This window comes from Littorina saxatilis, linkage group LG3 (assembly GCF_037325665.1).
Source record: "Littorina saxatilis isolate snail1 linkage group LG3, US_GU_Lsax_2.0, whole genome shotgun sequence".
Lineage (NCBI taxonomy): Eukaryota > Metazoa > Mollusca > Gastropoda > Littorinimorpha > Littorinidae > Littorina > Littorina saxatilis.
This window is the reverse complement of record NC_090247.1, coordinates 20,250,214-20,272,173: the sequence shown is the minus strand read 5'-3', so window position 1 is coordinate 20,272,173 and position 21,960 is coordinate 20,250,214. Positions and strand designations below refer to the sequence as shown.

The 21,960-nt window shown below is 40.9% G+C and overlaps 1 protein-coding gene across 1 annotated transcript in view; it reads right to left on the bottom strand.

The window, feature by feature from the left end:
* Positions 1-3,119: 3,119 nt before the first annotated feature.
* LOC138961124 (uncharacterized) overlaps positions 3,120-21,960 on the bottom strand; it is a 30,007-nt gene continuing 11,166 nt past the window's right edge. Inside the window, exons 2-5 of the mRNA XM_070332725.1 lie at positions 16,817-16,930; positions 11,361-11,486; positions 4,580-4,845; positions 3,120-3,182 (exon numbers count right to left, since the gene is read on the bottom strand). Coding sequence (XP_070188826.1) covers positions 3,120-3,182; positions 4,580-4,845; positions 11,361-11,486; positions 16,817-16,916 — 555 coding nt within the window. The 5' untranslated portion in view covers positions 16,917-16,930. The remainder of the gene's footprint in view (positions 3,183-4,579; positions 4,846-11,360; positions 11,487-16,816; positions 16,931-21,960) is intronic.

Below are 21,960 nucleotides of genomic sequence, written 5' to 3'. Positions count from 1 at the left end.
AAAATTCAAGACTATCAATGTTTTGGAATTCAGGCTGTCAATTTTCGGATTCAGCATTCCAAGAAAGGACACTAGTCACGTCATGTCATATCAATGTCATGCGCGTAGACATCTTTCATTCTATCCTGTGTAGAAAGTGTTTCAACACATGTTTCATTTCTAAAATCCAACACGCGCTGTGGTCCCGAATACGCATGGAGAAACCATAACCAGTAACATCCAAGAACAGTGTCCCAAATCAACTGTCCGTCAATATTGGTTATGTCCCTTCGAACATGCAAATAAAGATAACGAAATAAATCGAACTTCAAAATCAAACCGTCGCTTTTTACCACGATTTTGCATGAGTTTCATCACAGTACCATGCTCCTCTCTGTCTGTGAAGTTTGGTAGATTGCAACAGCATCCTTAAATTTGGGACACTGTTTTTGAATTTTACCCCAACTGGTCTTGTGCTGTGCATGCCGTATTGAAGCTGTGAGACATAACTTCTGTTCTGATTTCATCGTGTGACTGACTGACTAAATGGCTCAATCCATGAAATTCATCTCAAGCTGCTCCCTTCTCTCTCCCACCGGAAGCAACATTGTTTTGCTCTGCAGTGGAGATTTTCATTCAAGGTTGGAGTTGTATTGTGTTGCATGTGTGCAAACCACCTCCGAAAATGTTTCAGAGAAAAAAAGGTGTCAACTTCTCGAAGAAAAGAAAGTTTATGGGAAACCAACACACGCCAGGAGGTTCGAAAGCGAAGAAAGTATGTTTTGAACAGTGTTCGACTCCATCGCCGGCATCGGTTCACAACAGTGCGAGTGTGAGCGATGACAATTTGGTGACTGAAATCGATTCGATTTTCACAGGGGACACGCCCACAACTTCCCAGAAGAAACTGTTGATCATGTACAAAGTGATTGAGAAGGCAGAAGGCCAGAATCACCCGCAGGCGCCAAAGACTGACCATGAATGAGTTGCAAGCTGAGAGGGAGGATCTACCCTATAATCCAGGTGGACATTAGGACAGGAGCTGAAGGCAAGATCAAACATGCTATTGTTTTCCTGAATTTTGAGGGTCAAAAAATTAGTCGAAATTCACATTTGTCGGCAGTTTTCAAAGGATATCTCAAGAACCTTTTGAGATATAGCAAAGAAACTTTGGGTTTTTCTTTTTTATACTGTTTGCTAAAGGATGAACCTCTGATCTTTCAGAAAAAAGCATAATGTGCTTTTTTTTAATATTTATGAAGTCACATATTTTATCGACTATTTTACGAGGAATTGGCGAAGCTGAAAAATGAGTTCCTAAGGCCCAAATACATGAGACTGAGGTTCATCCCTTAGAACAAACATTAAATTTAAGCTATGCAAATCATTGGAGACTTACAATGATTGGTTGAGACTGAGTGTGTTGAGAACCATGTGAACCTTCAAAATTAACTGCGATAACAATAAATACAATTATACCCAAATATCCACCTTTATATTGTGTTATGTACAAAACTAATTAGATTTTCTTAAAATTCAGCCAATGTACTATCTTCCTGCCATATCCCATTAAATTGCAGTGATATTTAGCTGATGAACATCTCTCGTCTGAAGCTGGATATATCCAAAGAAATATGACAAAAAAGCACTTCAAATCGGTGTCAGAGAGCAAGCGAACAACAACATAGTACGGGATGATGGCTGACAATCGCGCGAGGTCACGCTGACCGAGCGCGGTACCCCCAAGAGCCCACGCGAGCGGCCTTGCTTCGCATCTCTTCAATGTATGTCTCTGATAGTATGAATGGTTTGAGTTTGTTGCGGTTGACCCTGCACAGTTCGACCTATGATATTTTTTGCTGTCACCCCTCCCATAGGGTGACGTATTTCACAACTTCCTGTGTTACACAAACTCAGTGATGACCAATTTTGCCTTCACCCCTCCCATAAGGTGACGGATTTCACAACTTTCTACTGATGAACAATGTTGCCTTCACCCCTCCCATAGGGTGACGGATGTCACAACTTCCTGTGTACACAAACTGATGACGTATTTCACAACAAAATGGCGCTTCCCATGGTCAACCTCGAAACTAACCGTATGAATGGGGGCCTCCTGGCCCCCATAACAAACTAGTTATTGTCATAACCCCCCCCCCCCCCCCCCAAAAAAAAAAAATGCTGTTCTACCTTCTTAAAAAAACCGTTCACTTCCCACTTATTGACCCACACTTGATCCTATTGCGACCTGTATCAATCCATTCAGTTATACAATCCTAAGAATATCCAACAGATACAAACTTGCCACACACACACTTTTACACCAAAGCCATCTAGAAGAAGTCATATAACGTAAGGGAATTTGCAGCGGGCGGGCTTAGCTCAGTTTGGCTCGATTTGATGGACGGACACGCATGAATAGAATAGGCATAATAATGTTTGAACCTAACTAATACCGAACTGGTCGTAATAATGCAGAATTAATTATTGTCTGTTGTTTGCAACTGGAAGTCGCCATCGTTTATAGGGCAGGCAACTCCCGTGAACCCTTCACCACAGTGAAGCCCCCTTTGTTGTCGCTGTTGCATGTCCGTTCATAACACGCGAAGCAGGCAGCTTACGGCATCTGTGATCAATTATTTATTATTGCGACCAGTTAGGTGTAAGCTTTACGTACATGAACCTATCACTGAAGCGCAGAATGGAATTTTATCTCTTCCGTTTGCTTTTGTTTGATTACGTCGTTCAAACAGCAGTAATGACAACAAAAGGGACTTCACTCTGATGAAGATTTTAGGGAGTTGCCTGCCCTGTGAACGATGGCGAAGGGTTGCGATCAACTGAAAACATATAATTCTGCGTTATTATGACCACACGGTGTGTCAACTGATTCCGTTCATACACCGGATGTTTCCGTTCATACAGCCTCATTTTCGTCACTTGCTTGGGGAAATAATGTTGTGGTAAGTCGTGTGGGCAGCGCGCTTGTGTGATATTGAAATAATAAGGTAGATAATTGGTTTTTTGGGCTATGTGTACGATAAGTACCAAGGTGCTAGTAATCCTCATGATAACACAAGCAGGCCGAACGTGGCAGAATTGCCTGATTTTTTAAACATTTTCTTGTATTTCTCGTTCTATTATCGAATCTGACCCCTGATTTGCACATGATCACCAAAACCATTGCCTGTTACGACATTTCGCTTGAACAGAAGTTAATAGAAACACATGGGTTTTGCACAATCACTTGTCTTTTGAAAACATGCAGATTCCGTTCATACACCATGTTTCCGTTCGTACAAAAGTGCATGTTTCCGTTCGTACGAACAGCGTTTCCGTTCATACACATTCGTTAGATCAGAGCGAAACAGGCCCCCACTACAAGTTCTGTGTGTTCCAATGGTTGTCAGATAGCACAATGTACGAATGCGTGTGATATTGGACCTATGTGAACCATACGATGAATTGAATTTGTGTCCGTTCGTACTGATTTTGACGACAAAATGTATCCGTTCGTACCACTTTCATAAAATTGTTTCCGTTCGTACGCTTTTCAGTAATGTGTTCGGTGACGGAGCTTTCTGGGTGTTTTGATAAGAACGAAGATTGATGTATGCAGTTTTGCTTGCTTTGCAGCACTGCAGCTAAGACTGAAATAAGTGACACGTACATTTGTACTTACTACTGTCATGCCATTTGCTTCACCAGTGATAATAATGAGCAGAAATTAGACAAATCAAGAAAAAAAACATTATCCAGGCTCTATCAGTCCTTTTTACATTTAGTCAAGTTTATGATTAGGATTACTAGCACCTTGGTACTTATCGTACACATAGCCCAACCATTTCGCTACCTTATTCTTTCAATATCACACAAGCGCGCTGCCCACACGACTTACCACAACGTTTTTCCCCAAGCAAGTGACGAAAATGAGGCTGTTGAACGGAAACATCCTGTGGATGAACGGAAACATCCTGTGGATGAACGGAAACATCCTGTGGATGAACGGAAACATCCTGTGGATGAACGGAAACATCCGGTGTATGAACGGAAACATCCTGTGGATGAACGGAAACATCCTGTGGATGAACGGAAACATCCTGTGGATGAACGGAAACATCCTGTGGATGAACGGAAATATCCTGTGGATGAACGGAAACATCCGGTGTATGAACGGAAACATCCTGTGGATGAACGGAAACATCCTGTGGATGAACGGAAACATCCTGTGGATGAACGGAAACATCCTGTGGATGAACGGAAACATCCTGTGTATGAACGGAAACATCCTGTGTATGAACGGAAACATCCTGTGGATGAACGGAAATCAGTTGACACACCGTGGACCAGTTCGGTCTGAGTTAGGGTCCAAACTGTGTTTTTCTTCATTCATTTAAGCCTCTCCGTCAAAAATCGACTCAAAGTTCAACCGCTACAAAGTTCCTTCTGTAATATGACTGTTGGTTTACCTCCCTTTAGCGCTCAATTCCAAAGCCTTCTTCGTGATGGCAATGGTGTCTACAATGCCTGCATGACCAAGTCAGTAACCATTCTACGCACATTTCCGCTGATAAAACGTTGATGTAGCCTGAAAACCTACGTGTGAAAAAGTCTCTGAGAACACGCGACTGAAACGGGTCGGAATTACATCAGCCGCTATGACATCAAACAGAAGGCAGGCGTGCAGGCCTATGCCAGTAAGGAAGCCGAAAGAGTGACATAGCTGTTGGCTGAGACACAGAGCGGAACAGTTCTGTAGGCTGTCGGCAGTGAGCTCTGATTCTTGTTCATAGTAGGCCAGTGAAGAATGAAGGAAAGAATCCAGGTAAGTGAGGTAGCTGTCTGATAGGTCTGAGGGCGAGCACTCTGAAAACAGAGAAGGAAACAAATACAATACAGCAGATGCTTGAATGACTCACTTTCAATTTGATCATGAGGTAAATTCGGCGTCAAACTAAAATGCTGAGTCTAGTCACTAACACTTTCAAAAAAACACCCCCCTCCGATCAGAAATAAACTAGTTATTGCCGAGCGGCCACAGTAAGAAAAGACGGGTAGAACAGAGCCGTCGTATCTCAATTAAAACCTAAGTTAGATCAAAGCTTAAATCTACTTTCAAATTAGACCCACCGTTAAACAGGCTCAGGGCAGCAGATATCCGCAATCTACGGTACAATGCACCAACTAATTAGCCTCTTGACTACTGGACGAATCCAGTTTAAATAGCAATGAAAAGTAATAGGGCCTACTTGACTGTCAAGACCAAAACTGAGCACAAGGTCTCCAGGGGAGGCAATACTCTTGCTGCAAATTAAAAAGCAATGCACAGCGGTTGTTTCCCTTGTCAGAGTAATGATTTGTTGTTGTTGTTGTTGTTGCTGTTGTTGTTGTTGTTGTCGTCGTTGTTGTTGTTTATAGCAAAGTACTAAGGCAGTCAATGCGGCGAAATGCAAAAAAACACCAAACACGTGCTACTTTGTAACAGCACTCTTTCCAAAAACAGACATTTAAGAGTGTAAAAGCAGCGAAGACAAATGTTCTTCGACCAGCAGCACAGTCCCCCATCTATACATATATATATATATATATATATATATATATCTATATATATATACGACTTGTGTCTGTCTGTCTGTCTGTGTGTGTGTGTGTGTGTGTGTGTGTGTGTGTGTGTGTGTGTGTGTGTGTGTGTGTGTTCGCGATGCACGGCCAAAGTTCTCGATGGATCTGCTTCAAATTTGGTGGGCATATTCAGGTAGACCCCGGACACAACCTGGTCGATGAGAATTTTCAACACGTACTCTCAGCGCGCAGCGCTGAACCGATTTTGGTTTTTCTGTTCATCTTCCCAGGTCCATTCCAAGTAACTCTTCCTTATCTTCTCCAGTGTTTTGCGTTTATCTCCCTTCCTTCGTGTGGCGTCAATCCATATTCCCGTTACTATTTTTAGAAGGTCACTGTCCACAACGCTTTCATCCCGGCGAAGCCGGATATTCCCATTACTATTTTTAGAAGGTCACTGTCCACAACGCTTTCATCCCGGTGAAGCCGGGTATTCCTCTACTTCTTCCCGGCGAAGCCGGATATTCGGCTCTACTTCTTCCCGGCGAAGCGGGTAATCATCTAGTTTCTTATACAGGATCCGTCGATGGAAACGAATGGGGCGAGGAAGTAGTGTATCTTGGGGAATTCTCGCCGCGAGGAACGCTAGGATGTGCTCGCTTTCTGTATCAACCAATCTTTTTTTTACATTTAATCAAGTTTTGGACTAAATGTTTAAACATAGACCGGGAATCGAGACGAGGGTCGAGGTTTTTGTTTGTTTGTTTGTTTGCTTAACGCCCAGCCGACCACGAAAGGCCATATCATGGAAAGCCGTTTGGCTCATAACCATTACACGCGTAAAAAATGATTAATACGCGTGTAATACATGATTAATACACGCGTAATAAATAATTAATATACGTGTAATAAATGATTAATACACGTGTAATAAATTATTAATACACGTGTAATAAAAGATTAATGCACGGGTAATAAATGATTAATACACGTGTAATAAATAATTAATACACGTGTAAGAAATGATTAAATACACGTGTAATAAATATTTCATGCACGTGTAAGAAATGATTAAATACACGTGTAATAAATATTTCATGCACGTGTAAGAAATGATTAAATACACGTGTAGTAAATGATTAAATACACGTGTAAGAAATGATTAATTACACATGTAATAAATCAAAACTTGAATCGGAAAATACACGACTTGCAAAGCTACAACTCTCGTCTATACTACTTCCGGTTCGCGCGCGATTGATCTCTTAAAATGGCGACGCCGCTAGAGGGGATTTTTTTGGACCAGACCCGCCAAAAGGTGAACCATTGCATCAATTTGTTGCAGTCTGGTAATGAGCCAGAAGAAGTTTGCGATGAAGACGCATATAAACTTGGCCAAAAAATTATTGCAACAAATTTCAAACCCAAATTAAAGCATTAATCCCTGTGTCATTTCATTAAAACTTTTAATGCCAGAGAAGGCCGTTCACTTGACCTTCAGGATCACCATCAGGTGTCGTTCGCAAGAGCGGTCAAAAACGGGACTTTTTGCGTCATTTTTTAGGGGTATCATGACAAAAAAGTCTGCACTTTAGCAATGACTTGGTGGATTGCTTTGAAACTTTCAGAATAAAAATTATTTTACCAACATACTCGAAATACTTCGAGCGAAATTATGGATTGTTACAGGTGTTTGTTAAAATGTTATGCAATTTTTCGAAAGAAGTTTTTAATCTTGTCATAGGACTGTTCCCTTGGGTCCAAAACATTCATGACTTTGCATGTCTTTAGAAATATGATTGATACACACACTGCTAAAGTTTTATGTGCGTGTAAGCACTGACGCAAATTTGCTGGGCCTTTAAACACGGTACATATTTAAGCGATGATTCTGGTACCACAGCGATGCCCAGCCAAGCGTGACCGTACCATGTTTTAAGAGGCACGCAGCAATAACAGCTGTTAAGCCGGTCCTTAATTGGACGAAGTCGACTACGCGTAGCTCACTTCGCGAAGCTACCGGAACTAGACTTCGTCGCAGTCCAAGAGAAGGCACTATGGCGGAAAAGAGAGTTATCTTTTCATGTCTTGGCGTCTCAAATGCGCGTAGTCTCGACCAGCGCGTGGTGTGCTTCTTTCTGAGTACTTTACGTCACAAATTGTACTTTACGTACTTGATGATGACGTAACATATGAGTTAATTGTATGTGTTCTATTTCGTTGACTGAGCACGGCCGGGACCAGTTGGCGTGAGCGCTGGGATTTTGAGTTTCATTCGACATGTCAATGCATCGCAGTATGAAATAATACAGGTAGGAGGTTAGTTCTTGTACTTTGGGTCAACCAAAGTCGATAAATGCATTCTTCACTATGGTATTGAGTCTGATTTCGTCGTCCATCTTGAATCGAAAAGCACTCTTCTTACAAAAAAACCAACTTCGTTGCGAGCTACGGCGAAGCTTCGCATGTCAAAACTTGAGAAGCGATGTTGGGGTCAAAGTATCACGCCGTAGCTGCGGGTTTTTGGTATAAAGACTTCGCGAAGCTTCGTGTAGTCGACTACGGGCTCAATTAAGGACGGGCTTGTGGGCGAAACAGCGTGAACGTTCCATTTTTTCCTCATGTGTTTGCATGACTAGTAAATTAACGCCAGCGGCTACACGCACATGAAACTTGGAGAGAATCTGTATCAATCATTTATCTGTAGATATGCAAAGTCATGAATTTTTTGGACACAAGTGAACAATCCTATGACAAGTTTAACAACAGTTTTCGAAACATTGCGTCACATCTGGATAAATAACCGTAACGATCCAAACTTTCGCACGAAGTATCTCTAGTATGTTGGTAAAATATTCTGAAAGTTTCAAAGCAATCCACCAAGTCATTGCTAAAATGTAGCGCTTTTTGACAAGATACCCATAAAAACTGACGTAAAACGTTCCGTTTTTGACCGCTCTTGCGATCGACACCTGCATCAGTAGGAATAGCATATCACGCGAAATACGCAAGGTAGCAAATCAAAACAATCTGTTCAGGGTAGATAATTGGTTTGAATTTCTTCTCGTATGTCAAAGTTGCAAAGTTTTGCCTATTGTGATTTTTTGTCGATTTTTCATTCGGCTCTTCCGTTTTTGTCTGGTCGATTTTGACGGTACCCTTACTTGAGCGATGGTCACGTGATCCCTGTGCAAGAAATATTTAATCCAAAAGGTGATCCTGAAGGTTAAGTAAACGGCCTTAACTGGCATATACAGTTTTAATTATATGACACAGGAATTAATGCTTTAATTTGGGTTTGAAATTTGTTGCAATAATTTTTTGGCCAACTTTAGTGTTTTTCATGTGGATTCCCAGTCCGAGTTTTTAAGTCGCTTAACCTCGTGACTCTTGCATTTTAAACGCTTGTAAGAAATGATTCTTACACGTGTAATAAATAATGAATACACGTGTAATAAATGATAAATACACGTGTAATAAATAATTCATACACGTGTAACAAATGATTAAATACACGTGTAATAAATATTTCATGCACGTGTAAAAAATGATTAAATACACGTGTAATAAATATTTCATGCACGTGTAAGAAATGATTAAATACACGTGTACTAAAGGATTAAATACGCGTGTAATAAATGATTAAAGCACGTGTAATAAATGATTAATACACGTGTAATAAATGATTAATGCGCGTGTAATAAATGATTAATACACGAGTAAGAAATGATTAAATACACGTGTAAGAAATAATTATTTCATGCACGTGTAAGAAATGATGAAATACACGTGTATGAATTATTTATTGCACGTGTAATGGTTATGAGCCAAACGGCTTTTCCATAGCATAAGAAAAACAAGTCGCGTAAGGCGAAAATACAATATTTAGTCAAGTAGCTGCCATTTTTCAGCAAGACCGTATACTCGTAGCATCGTCAGTCCACCGCTCACGGCAAAGGCAGTGAAATTGACAAGAAGAGCGGGGTAGTAGTTGCGCTAAGAAGGATAGCACGCTTTTCTGTACCTCTCTTTGTTTTAACTTTCTGAGCGTGTTTTTAATCCAAACATATCATATCTATATGTTTTTGGAATCAGGAACCGACAAGGAATAAGATGAAAGTGTTTTTAAATTGATTTGGACAATTTAATTTTGATAATAATTTTTATATATTTAATTTTCAGAGCTTGTTTTTAATCCGAATATAACATATTTATATGTTTTTGGAATCAGCAAATGATGGAGAATAAGATAAACGTAAATTTGGATCGTTTTATAAATTTTTATTTTTTTTTACAATTTTCCGATTTTTAATGACCAAAGTCATTAATTAATTTTTAAGCCACCAAGCTGAAATGCAATACCGAACCCCGGGCTTCGTCGAAGATTACTTGACCAAAATTTCAACCAATTTGGTTGAAAAATGAGGGCGTGACAGTGCCGCCTCAACTTTCACGAAAAGCCGGATATGACGTCATCAAAGACATTTATCAAAAAAATGAAAAAAACGTTTGGGGATTTCATACCCAGGAACTCTCATGTCAAATTTCATAAAGATCGGTCCAGTAGTTTAGTCTGAATCGCTCTACACACACACACAGACACACACACACACACACACACATACACCACGACCCTCGTCTCGATTCCCCCCTCTACGTTAAGATATTTAGTCAAAACTTGACTAAATATAAAGATAAATTACACGTGCAGTAAATGATTTATACACGTGTAAGAAATAAATACACGTGTATACATTATTTATTACACGTGTATGAATTATTTATTACACGTGTAATGGTTATTAGCCAAACAGCTTTCTATCAGGGCGGGAGGGTCGTGGTGTATGTGTTGCTTTGTATCTGTGTGTGTGTGCCAGTGTAGAGCGATACAGAGAAAACTACTGGACCAACCTTCATGAAACTTTACAGGAGAGTTCCTGAGAATGGTATCCGCAGAAGGTTTTTCATGTTTGTGATAAATATCTTTGATGACGTCATATCCGGCTTTTTGTGAAAGTTGAGGCGGCACTGTCACACCCTCATTTGAGATCAAATTGATTGAAAATTTGGTCAAGCAATCAATCGACCTGACAAAAACGTCAGGTACCAATTAAAAAAAAAGTATGCAAACTTTTGACCGAAGTACATCTCGTATGTAGGCATGCGCTCCTGAAAGTTTCGAAGCAAGCTACCGTGTTCTTGCTAAAAGAGAGCGCTTTTTGTCAAGGTACCCCTCAACATTGTCGCAAAAACCTCCCGTTTTTGACCGTTTCATTTTTTTGGCAGAGTTTGGATAGATAACCACGCCTTGAAGGAATACAACCCTTCCACAGACCACAAAAAAACAAGAATTATTTCCTAACTTCATCTATCGTCTAAGGTTTAAATGTGCCCAACGTCAGGTGACATGTGACACGAAAACGAGGCTCTGTACCCATTGATTACGCTCCGGTACCCATGGAATACGCAGCGTATTCATCAAGGGGTGGCGTGGGAGGGAGGGGGGTTAGCTCAGTTGGTAGAGCACTGGACATTTGATCCTGAGGTCACGGGTTCGAATCCAGGCATGGACGGAGAAGGGTCAACTTTATGTGCAGACTCAGAGACGATATCCATGTCCCACCCCCCGTGTCACCACAGTGGCACGCAAAAGACCTCAGTAATTCTGCCATAAATGCTGTCGAATGATTACACCTAAACACACACACACACACACACTTGGGTAGTGCGAGTCTTGTTGCTGCTAGCTTTCCACTGGGAGGAAGCGACCCGAATGCCCCAGCATTGGGATCATAGAGTAAATCAAATGAAAAACGTACGTGTGACACAGGTGTTGCTACGGATGGAATAGTAAAATCCAGGTGTGCACAGACATCGTCCTTTGAAGCATTCCGACATCTTCACCTTGCAGTCTTCTGGCGCCGCACACGGCTTCTCCAGCCACGCTGCAATCACACAGAATACAAACCTCATAGCCAACCTCGTCTCAGATCTGGTCAGGTGCTCTCTGCGCACATTTGTGTTTTTGTTGATTGATTAACTATTAAACGACGGGCGCAGTGGCGTGGTGGTAAGACGTCGGCCTGCTAAGGCCAAAAAAAAAAAATTGTCTGTTTAGGGTAACATGACCAAAAAAAGTAGGGTCGGTAGGTAGGTAGGTTTTGTGTGTGTGTGTGTGTGTGTGTGTGTGTGTGTGTGTGTGTGTGTAAATGCTATGTTGGCTGAACATTCACTTCTTATATTTGATGAATACATGTTTCAAAACTAACGTATAAATAAAACAGAGAGAAAGGGAGAGAAAGAAACGCCAAATGTCTCTTTTTAGCATTTTTACCTCTTTTTTTTTTTTTTTTTTTTTGAAATCAAAAAAAAGTTTTTGGGTCGGCGCCAAATCGATAGGGTCGGTCGGGTTACCCTAAACAGACAATTTTTTTTTGGGCCTAATCGGAAGGTCGTGAGTTCGAAACCCGGTCGCTGCCGCCTGGCGGGTTAAGAGTGGAGATTTTTCCGATCTCCCAGGTCAACTTATGTGCAGACCTGCTAGTGACTTAACCCCCTTCGCAAGCACAAGACCAAGTGCGCACGGAAAAGATCCTGTAATCCATGTCAGAGTTCGGTGGGTCCTAAAAACACGAAAATACCTAGCATGCCTCCCCCGAAACCGACGTATGCTGCCTGAATGGCGGGGTAAAAACGGTCATACACGTAAACATCCACTCGTGCTAAAAACATGAGTGAACGTGGGAGTCTAAGCCCATGAACAAAGGAGAAGAAGAAGAAGAAGAAGAAGAAGAAGAAGAAGAAGAAGAAGAAGAGCTATTAATTCATTTAAACAAAAATTGAAACTCACCCCAGCAAGCAGTCACAGGGATGAAAATTCTCCGTTTTTTCCGACTTTTCCGATTAGTTTCAATGGGCCATCCGATTTATTTGTGCGATTCCGGTTTTTTTACGGTACGGTTTCTGTTTAAAGACGAACAGTCTCATCCTTCTCAAACAAAATGGCGAGCGCGAAAGTTCTCCAACGTGACAAGGTTCGACTTCCCGATTCATGCTCCACAGGGCCGGACTAGGCTAAGAGGAGAGAGGGGGTTGCCAGCGGTGTTCGAGGGGGGTGTTCCCCCTGGCGGGGTCAAGGGGCAGAGCCCCTTGTGGGGGTCAGGGGGCTTTGCCCCCTGAAGCTGATGGGTAGGTCATATTCTGAGATAGGAAAATGGACGCTCCTTGCACGAAACGGCATAAAATAAACAATAATAAAAAATGTTTTAAATAAGTGAGGTACATGTTTAGGCTAGGGGTGGGGGGGGGGGGGGGTTGCGCAACCCCCATAACCCCCCCGGTAGTCCGGACCTGCTCCAATAACAAATTCCGATGGGATTGGATGGACAAACACATCGATGATGTTCGAATTGGGGACGTTATCCGAAAATTGGACGAGGAAGGCGTGGTGAAGTGCGTGTGTTGCGGAAAAAACATTAAGTATGGTCAGGCCTGAAAGTCTCGGTCATTGTTTTTTGAGCGGGCCGAGACTAGTTGGCAGTCGTGTCGTAGATTGTTGACACTCTCTCTCTCTCTCTCTCTCTCTCTCTCTCTCTCTCTCTCTCTCTCTCTCTCTCTCTCTCTCTCTCTCTCTCTCTATTGCACCCACTGACATTTTTTTCCCGGGGCAGCATGCCCCTGGACCCCCCCTCCCCTAGTAGTCTGACAGTGATATAAAATTATATATATATCTATATATATATATTTCATGACAATACCAGCTTGTTGTAATCCCTTTTTAATGCCTGAAAAAGAAGTAGATTTGCTTTCAAATGAGCACCAGATTGCTTCATTTTGTATGTATTTTGGGGCCATGTTTGAATCCAATTTTAAGGCTCAGATAGCCCCAGATTGCACCAAATTGCACCCTTGAAGGGTGTTGATTTTGAGTTTGAGAAATGTTGGTGTTTATTTTTTGGTGTTACTTTTTAAAAACCCGACAACTTCTTTTTGGTTATCTTTGCCCTTAAACTTGCTTCGAGTTTAGTTTGCACTTGGTCACATCCAGAAATGCCGCCAAACCAAACACTTCTTTCTGCCGTGTTGCTGTTGTTAAACATCTCTTTGACCTTGGTCACATCCAGAAATGCCTCCAGACCAAACATTTCTTTCTGTCGTGTTGCTGTTGTTAAACATCTCTTTGACCTTGGTCACATCCAGAAATGCCTCCAGACCAAACATTTCTTTCTGCCGTGTTGCTGTTTTTAAACATCTCTTTGACCTTGGTCACATCCAGAAATGCCTCCAGACCAAACATTTCTTTCTGTCGTGTTGCTGTTGTTAAACATCTCTTTAACCTTGGTCACATCCAGAAATGCCTCCAAACCAAACATTTCTTTCTGCCGTGTTGCTGTTTTTAAACATCTCTTTAAACTTGGTCACATCCAGAAATGCCGCCAAACCAAACACTTCTTTCTGCCGTGTTGCTGTTTTTAAACATCTCTTTAAAGGCACAGTAAGCCTCCCGTAAACCATCACAGAGCTCCCCGAGCGTCTACATACAGTACAAGCATACTTCCATTTGAACGCTCACCGAACGGTAACATCCTGGCTGCTTTCTGTCGAGCGTGAGAAATGTTCAAAGAATTTATTTTCGTGGACTTGCTCCTCTACAACAATGGCGCCTCGTTTTGGTGCTGGACGGCTGTTATGAATATTCAATACCGGAAATCACGCCCGGACAGTAAACCTCCCTTCACAGATACTGTCAGGCTTTTACACACAGTACAAACACCATTCCATTTGAACGCTCACCAAACGGGAACATCCTAGGTGCCCTACGTAAAGAGCGAGCAATTTGTAAAGAATTAATTTTGCAGATTGTCTCGAACACTTTTTGGACCCATCCTGAACTTAGGTCAAAAATGAGTTACTTCCCTTCGGGTCTCATTCTATCGATGTAAACTGGCGATAGCCGTGGATCGATGATTATCAGAATGTTTTTGGACCGTGGTGCGTTTCTGCGCTAGACCTAACTTTTAAAATCTAAATTATAAATTGACAGCTTGTTACACAAACATTCTTTAATCATAAAAGAATTCTTTTTTCATCAAGACCAGATCAGTCCAATTCGAAGTTGTGAAAGTTTGAAAAAAGAAAAGCCCGGAAGCAGGGTCACGCAAGGGTCGTAGCAGACGACGGGTTATGCATATCGCCGTTCCTCTCAACAGTCAAAAGCCATCCCTAGAGTTCTTGTGAACCACAGCCGTTTGTTTTGTGCATAAAAACGTGCTATTGTAGATAAGCTCACATCGAGTCGCATTCAAATGACTAACTGACGACTACATTGTGAAAAAGGGAAACTGGATCACACGGGTTCACGATGGCTCAGGGGTAAGATAAACCACGCAAAAATAAATTCTTTGAAAATTGTTCGCTCTTTACGGAGGATGTTCTCAATCGGTGAGTGTTTAAATGAAAGGGTGTTTACGGGAGGCTTACTGTGCCTTTAACCTTGGTCACATCCAGAAATGCCTCCAGACCAAACATTTCTTTCTGCCGTGTTGCTGTTTTTAAACATCTCTTTAACCTTGGTCACATCCAGAAATGCCTCCAGACCAAACATTTCTTTCTGCCGTGTTGCTGTTTTTAAACATCTCTTTAACCTTGGTCACATCCAGAAATGCCTCCAGACCAAACATTTCTTTCTGCCGTGTTGCTGTTTTTAAACATCTCTTTAACCTTGGTCACATCCAGAAATGCCTCCAGACCAAACATTTCTTTCTGCCGTGTTGCTGTTTTTAAACATCTCTTTAACCTTGTAGGCTTTTGAGGACCAATGCAAGTTTGTTTCCTTTCTCAGCTTACATGGTGGTCTCCAGCGTGACCCCCCAACAAAGAAACACCTAGACAAAATGCTTATACCTTCTGCATCTTATATATTTGGTGTGCATTAACTTCAGCTTATACATGATTAGTTCACAAAGTGTCACGTTTGTAGGTCAAGTGGTTTGACTTGTGCGCTCTCTTGAAATTCGGGGATCGACTCAACAGGAGGAGGTTTGACATTTAACGGTAGCCACACTCGCCAAATTTAAACAAAGTGTCATTCGTTGAACAGATCCAGAAGTTATTAGCATTTACGTGTGGCATGTGTTTTTGGTAAGTTATTAATTTTGGTATTTCTAGCCCGCCGCTCCTTGGTATAGCGATGTTGGCCTCTGCTACGTGAGTTTACGGTCCTTCTCTCCGAGGTCAATGAAAGACTGTTGTTCTCCTTATTTTCTCTCTCTCTAAATGAAGTTGTAAGTTGTTCCTTCATGCAATGATACCATACTATGATGTTGAATTTTAGGATTTTAAATTCAGGAACGTTTTCTTTTTCCTGCAATCTAAGCCTTGGATTTTGGCAGAACCTGCTCTTGTAAGCGTAAAATGTCTTTTAGATACAATTTAAGTTACGGAATGTGTAGGAATTCTCATGTAAAGTTTTATCAAGATCGTCGGAGGAGTTTTTCTGGTAATCCCTCCACACACACACACACACACACACACACACACACGCACGCACGCACGCACGCACGCACGCACATGCACACAGACACAGACACAGACACACACACACACACACACACACACACACACACACACACACACACACACACACACACACACTCCTTGTTTTTTCAAATAGTGAACAGCTAACAAATGACGCAAACAGTCCCGTTTTTGACCGCTCTTGCGATCGACACCTGCATCAGTAGGAATGGCATAGCACGCGAAATACGCAAGGTAGCAAAACAAAACAATCTGTTCAGAGTAGATAATTGGGTTGACTTTCTCTCGTATGTCAAAGTTGCAAAGGTTTGCCTATTGTGATTTTTTTTTCTCGATTTTTCATTCGGCTCTTCCGTTTTTGTCTCGTCGATTTTGAGGGTAGCCTTACTTGAGCGGCGGTCACGTAATCCCTGTAAAATAAATATTTAATCCAAAAGGTGATCCTGAAGGTTGAATGAACGGCCTTCCCTGGCATATACAGTTTTAATGAATTGACACGGGGATTAATGCTTTAATTTGGGTTTGAAGTTTGTTGCAATAATGTTTTGGCCAAGTTTAGTATTCTCTATATACACCTGGGCAGCGCGACTCTGTTGCTGCAGTTTTTTCACAGGGAAGCGACCCGAGTTTACCAGCGATGAGACAATTAAGTAATTAAAATGAAAATGAAAATGAAAATGAAGATAATCGACAGTGGTCTTGAATTTGATCAAGAACATTTACAGAAAATGACACCAACCATTCCTCCTGCAGACTTGCTTGCTGCTCCACCCGTGTGCAATCGTTACCACCAGCAACAGCATCACAGTAGTAGTCAGCCCCATCGTTGAAAATGCCATATACTGATCAGCAACTGAAAAACATGAACAATTAGCAGTCAAAAAAATCCCTTGTAACACAGCAGACTCAATCACTGCAACAGAAAACTGCATGACGAATGAATAGATAGATACCCAAAACAAAGCTACCAACTGCTAGGATTTTGGAGCAGCATGCTACGAACGTGCACACATTGCTACGCTAATGGCGGAGTCACACCAAGACCCTAAGTGGTTCCTGCAACGTAACGAATCCAGATCCAGATCCAGATCCAGAAGACAACGCACGGAGAGAAAGGGGGAATGTACGTTCTGGCTCACCGATTCCGACAGACCCTAAATATTAACCAAAAATAGGCTTCTGGACTAAACTTTTACTAAAATGAAACATGCGACAAAATCAGAAAAATACTGCATAAATCCATACAAAAAAAATACAGTAAAGTAAGGTTGTTTTGAACCAATGCCGGGTCTGTCGGAATCAGTAACCCAGAACGTACATTCCCCCTTTCTCTTATACAACGCTAAATTTAGTTTCCATTGAAATATTAATCCAATCTGCCCGTCGTATTGATCTGGTAAAGACAAACAGCCAGCGTGTGTTTTGATCCAGGCCAGCCTGCAAGCTTGTCTTCTATATTCCTCCAATGGCAAGACAAGATTAAATCATGTGATAGCAACAGTTACGTCACTTCCGCCCACCACTGTGTGTTGATAGTAACATAGCCTAGTGATTTTGTCATTTCATTCCGGAGTCGCCTACCGTGCAGTTGTGTTTTCTGTGAGAGAAGTGTTTTTACTGTCACTATATTTGCTAAATATTTATGTCTCAAGATAGCATTTCTGAAGAATTAGAGAGAGAAATTCTTGAATCACAAGTTGCTCATCAAAATCTATTAGATTTTTCAACACAGTCATCAACTTTAATTTTACATTCACCAACTATGGATATACCGGAATCATTGAGTGAATGGAATTCTGAGCAGTTTTTAACTATTGAAGAGCACCTCAGTTACCTCAACAATTTTGTTGAAGTATTATCGCAAATGAAAAATGAAGGGCCATCTCAGAGTGGAAAACTACCTAAATTTCCTTCACGCCCAAAACGGAAACTTTCAGATTTGTATGGAGGAAAACCAAAGAAAACCAAAACAACAATGACGTTAAATGAACTCCACGAATATTTAAAGTCAAAAATTGTTGATGTAAGCATGAAAGTTAGGAAGGAAGTGTTCTTTTTTAATCCGGAAGATATCACATCATCAGCAAGTGCCATTGAAAAGTTAGTTGAGGGATATAGACACATACAAAGGCAGGAGGCAACTTCAATGGGCTTCAATTTGCAATATGGAATGGTTCTAGAAATCGCATTTAAGTTTTATGAAGCAGAACAAGGGAAAGGCATTCATAATGAGACCTGGGATGGCTGGTTGGAAAGAAACGTTAAAATTTCTTCTACGTATGCACGGAGATTGAGGGAGATTGCCCGTTTACTATTTCCATACAGAGCCAAATTCAGCACAGTTGGGATGTCTTTTTATGAAGTCTTCAACATGAGAAAAGAACTCAAAACCATGTTTGAAAAGAATGAGGATATCAGGCTTTATTGGGCTGAGAAAGTGACGTCAATGGTTCCAAATATACATCAACAGCAATCACAAGAGTAGGAAAAAAGAGTTAGAGCTAACACTGCAATCAGGTCACGCAACTGCCAGTTGCGCCAAAATAGGTCAACACCCTGCTTCACTGCTCTACTTCGCTTCAAAGGCTGCCTTCGGGCGGCCGCCGAGTGCACTTTATGCAAATGACTTGTTTATTGAATCAAGCTTTGACAAGTGTACTTGGTGGCTGCTTTGAAACTCAACAAAGCATACTCCCCTTTCACAAACACTTCCCTAACGCAAGCAACGTCCTGTTCCCCGCTGCAGTCAAAACAAAGCTGTCATAGTGGGTTTTCCCGATTGACAAAAATTCTTATTACACACTCAGACTATTTGGAGCCGCGTTTGTTCTCCAGTGCCCAATTGCATAAGAATATTCTGGTGATGAATAAACGCGCTTTGTGTCATTAGCATCTAAAGATTTCTTGTTTACAATAGTTGTGTTGATCTGATGAAGCGCGGAACTGATCTTAGGGTTGTCATGGTGAAACACTCGCTTCTGAAACAGTGCTTCCTTGTAGTTATCATGCGATATGCTCGACTTTACAACCTGTTTGCTTACACCCTTTGCTTTTTTAACCACCCCTTTCTCACTTGCAACACTGTACATCTTTGCACGCAATCCAACATACTCCTTAATTATCTTCCCATTCATTTCATCTTTCATCTTTCCAATAACCTTCTTGTTAACATTTGAGTGCAATGGTGATTCTTTAGGGTAGTCGCAAGTGTCATAAAAAGAATCTTTTCCTTTTACTGCAGGACTTTCAGCTTCTAGATCTTTGTAAATGTCATCCGCTGGAATGTCAAGTAAGAATGAATCTGTGTCTGTGTAAAGTACTCTCGATTTGGGATATCTTGGTTTCAAATAATCATACAAAAACTCAAGCATCAACAGTTTTGACAACTCTAGCACAGTAAAGCCTATGAATACTGGTTTGTCAAGCTTGACTACAAGTTTTTTCATTAAGATACCATACAGCTGTTCATGAAAGTATTTAAAGTCTTGATACTGTGGTTTGGATGTCAGCTTGATGGCCTCATTTTCTCTTGTAACAAGTCTAACATCCTTTCTCTTGTGTGGGTTTTCCATTGTCTTACCAAAGCAACTGTTGTTCATCAGTTTAAAAAAGTCTTTCTCTGATGCATCAGCGGCTTTGGTTCTCAGTTCTGTGTTTTTCATGATGTAAGGTTTCATAAACTGTTCTTGATCAAATAAAATTATACGATGAACAGCCTTCAAAATTAATCCATGTCTAATGTAAAACTGTAACAGTCTGTAGTGACACACATACTTCTTTTTGTGAAACAGATTGGGCACCAGCTTTGGAGGTTCTCTTGGGTTTACTTTTAACCTCTCAGCCGCTAAAGGATAATCATTATGTAGATCATGAAGTGATAGTGGATAGTCTAAGTCAACTTCTAGTATCCATCCCTTTCGACTGTCTGGGCCTGCTTTTAATATTGTCAGCACAACACATTGTGAAAATGGTCCTGAATAGATCTTAAAGTTCCGAAGTGGAAGCGTCTGACACATTGCCCAACCATACAAATTGTTTGCATCTAGATACATGATGTAATTAGAAGGTTTCATAGGATCAAAGTCGTCCAAGTATTTGTTGTTGGCTTTGCAGTAATTGTGTGAAGCCATACTGATTCCTCCACGTAGTCCATTTTCAATCATCTGAAGTGTAGGTAGATCTGATAGCAAGTCAATCTTTACTCCTGTAAATCTAAGAAATGCATCCCAGCTCATGCCTGGTGCAGATATGTAATGTGAAGGATCTAGATTGTAGTGCTTCATACATGTTCTTCTGTAATTCTCAAATATATCTGCAAGTAAACAAACATCAGCCAACAAATATTGATCATGATAATCACCCATTGTATTACATCCTAATTTATTCCATGCAGTCTTAGCGTGTTCATAGTCTTCGTCACTTATACCTTTACCCTTCAGCCGTGAGAAGTAAGCATCCTTTGGTGGTAACTCATCTTCATCAAACCTCTCCCACGAATCCATGTATTCATATGGATAGACTCCCTTTCTAACTAAGTCACTGTCAAAGTACTTACATGTGATTGGGAAAGCAGTTAGTGATGAAGATAAAGACTCAAGTGTTCCCATCAGATGTTGAGCAGAATCGTAGAAGTGTAAACTATTCAGAGTAAAGGCCATGTACTTTTCTGAAGACTGCGCAATGCATCTTGCTTTGTATTCATCAGTTACTGCCTGCATGATCAGATGTGAATCATAACCGCGCAAGTTATGGAAGAAGATTGGAAGCTTCCAAGTCTTAGGATCAAACTTTAATTGTAGATTACATTTGCTGTGTGCTGCTCCTCGGAACTGCCCACTTACATGATCATGATCTCTTACTATTGGATTGTCTGTGTTTGGTGTTAGACTTTGTTCGCATATCCAACACTGTGTGGTAGAGTTAAACTGTTCTTGGTCTTCAGGTTTCATAACAATGTCTGAAAGATTCAGTTGTTTGGAGCAGTCATTTCGCACTTGGTTCATTTGCTGTAAGAAGTTCTTTGCTGCATTAGGTCCTCTGTACAATTGCGGTTTAGAATGTTTACCATCTGAACTAACAACAATAAATGCATATGAACAGACTTGATGATTACTTAGAGTTACTGTTTTAGGTAGGTCTTTTGGTAAAGGTCCTTCATATGGCACAATGATAGATTCAAAGTCAGCATAAACAACATAAGGACTTTTCTGTAGTTTGCATACATTCTTAAAATACACTTTGCTGTCTGGCGGTGGTGTTGTTAACTTCACAACCGCATCATCAACGCTCTTACAATGTTGCTTGTGTATAAGTGCTGCATGAATTGATGGAATACGCAAGAGACATCGCCTACAAAAGTCTTGTTTACTATTGTGATTGCTTGTGCTCGCCATCAGTCTACTCATTGTACGAATCAAAGTGTAATGATATTTTACACCATCAGTCATTAGTAACATGTCAACATGGTTAGTATCACAATCACCAATCGTTGGTGAGTTCTTTGATATTCTGACTGGTTTCAGTTCATCTTCCTCATCCCACGTGTAAACATTTACGGTGATGGGTTTGTTTTGCTGTTCAAATTTGTCAATGCTTGTAATGCTGACAGGAAATTCAATACCAGTAAAGTTTAGTTTATTTCTGTATGCATGATAGTTAGACACTCTTTCTGCATTTTTCTTTACACTGTACAGTCTTGCCAGAACACACCACATAAAACATTTGTCATCATCATTCTTTATGTTCAGCACAGCACGTTTTTTGACAAGAGCAGGAGGTAAAGGTATGTAACTTCTACCTCTGATGGGGGCAAATTTACTTAGCTTCAATTCTATTTTTATAATTTCACCTTCTGACCATCCGGATCCTTTCATCTTTGCATCC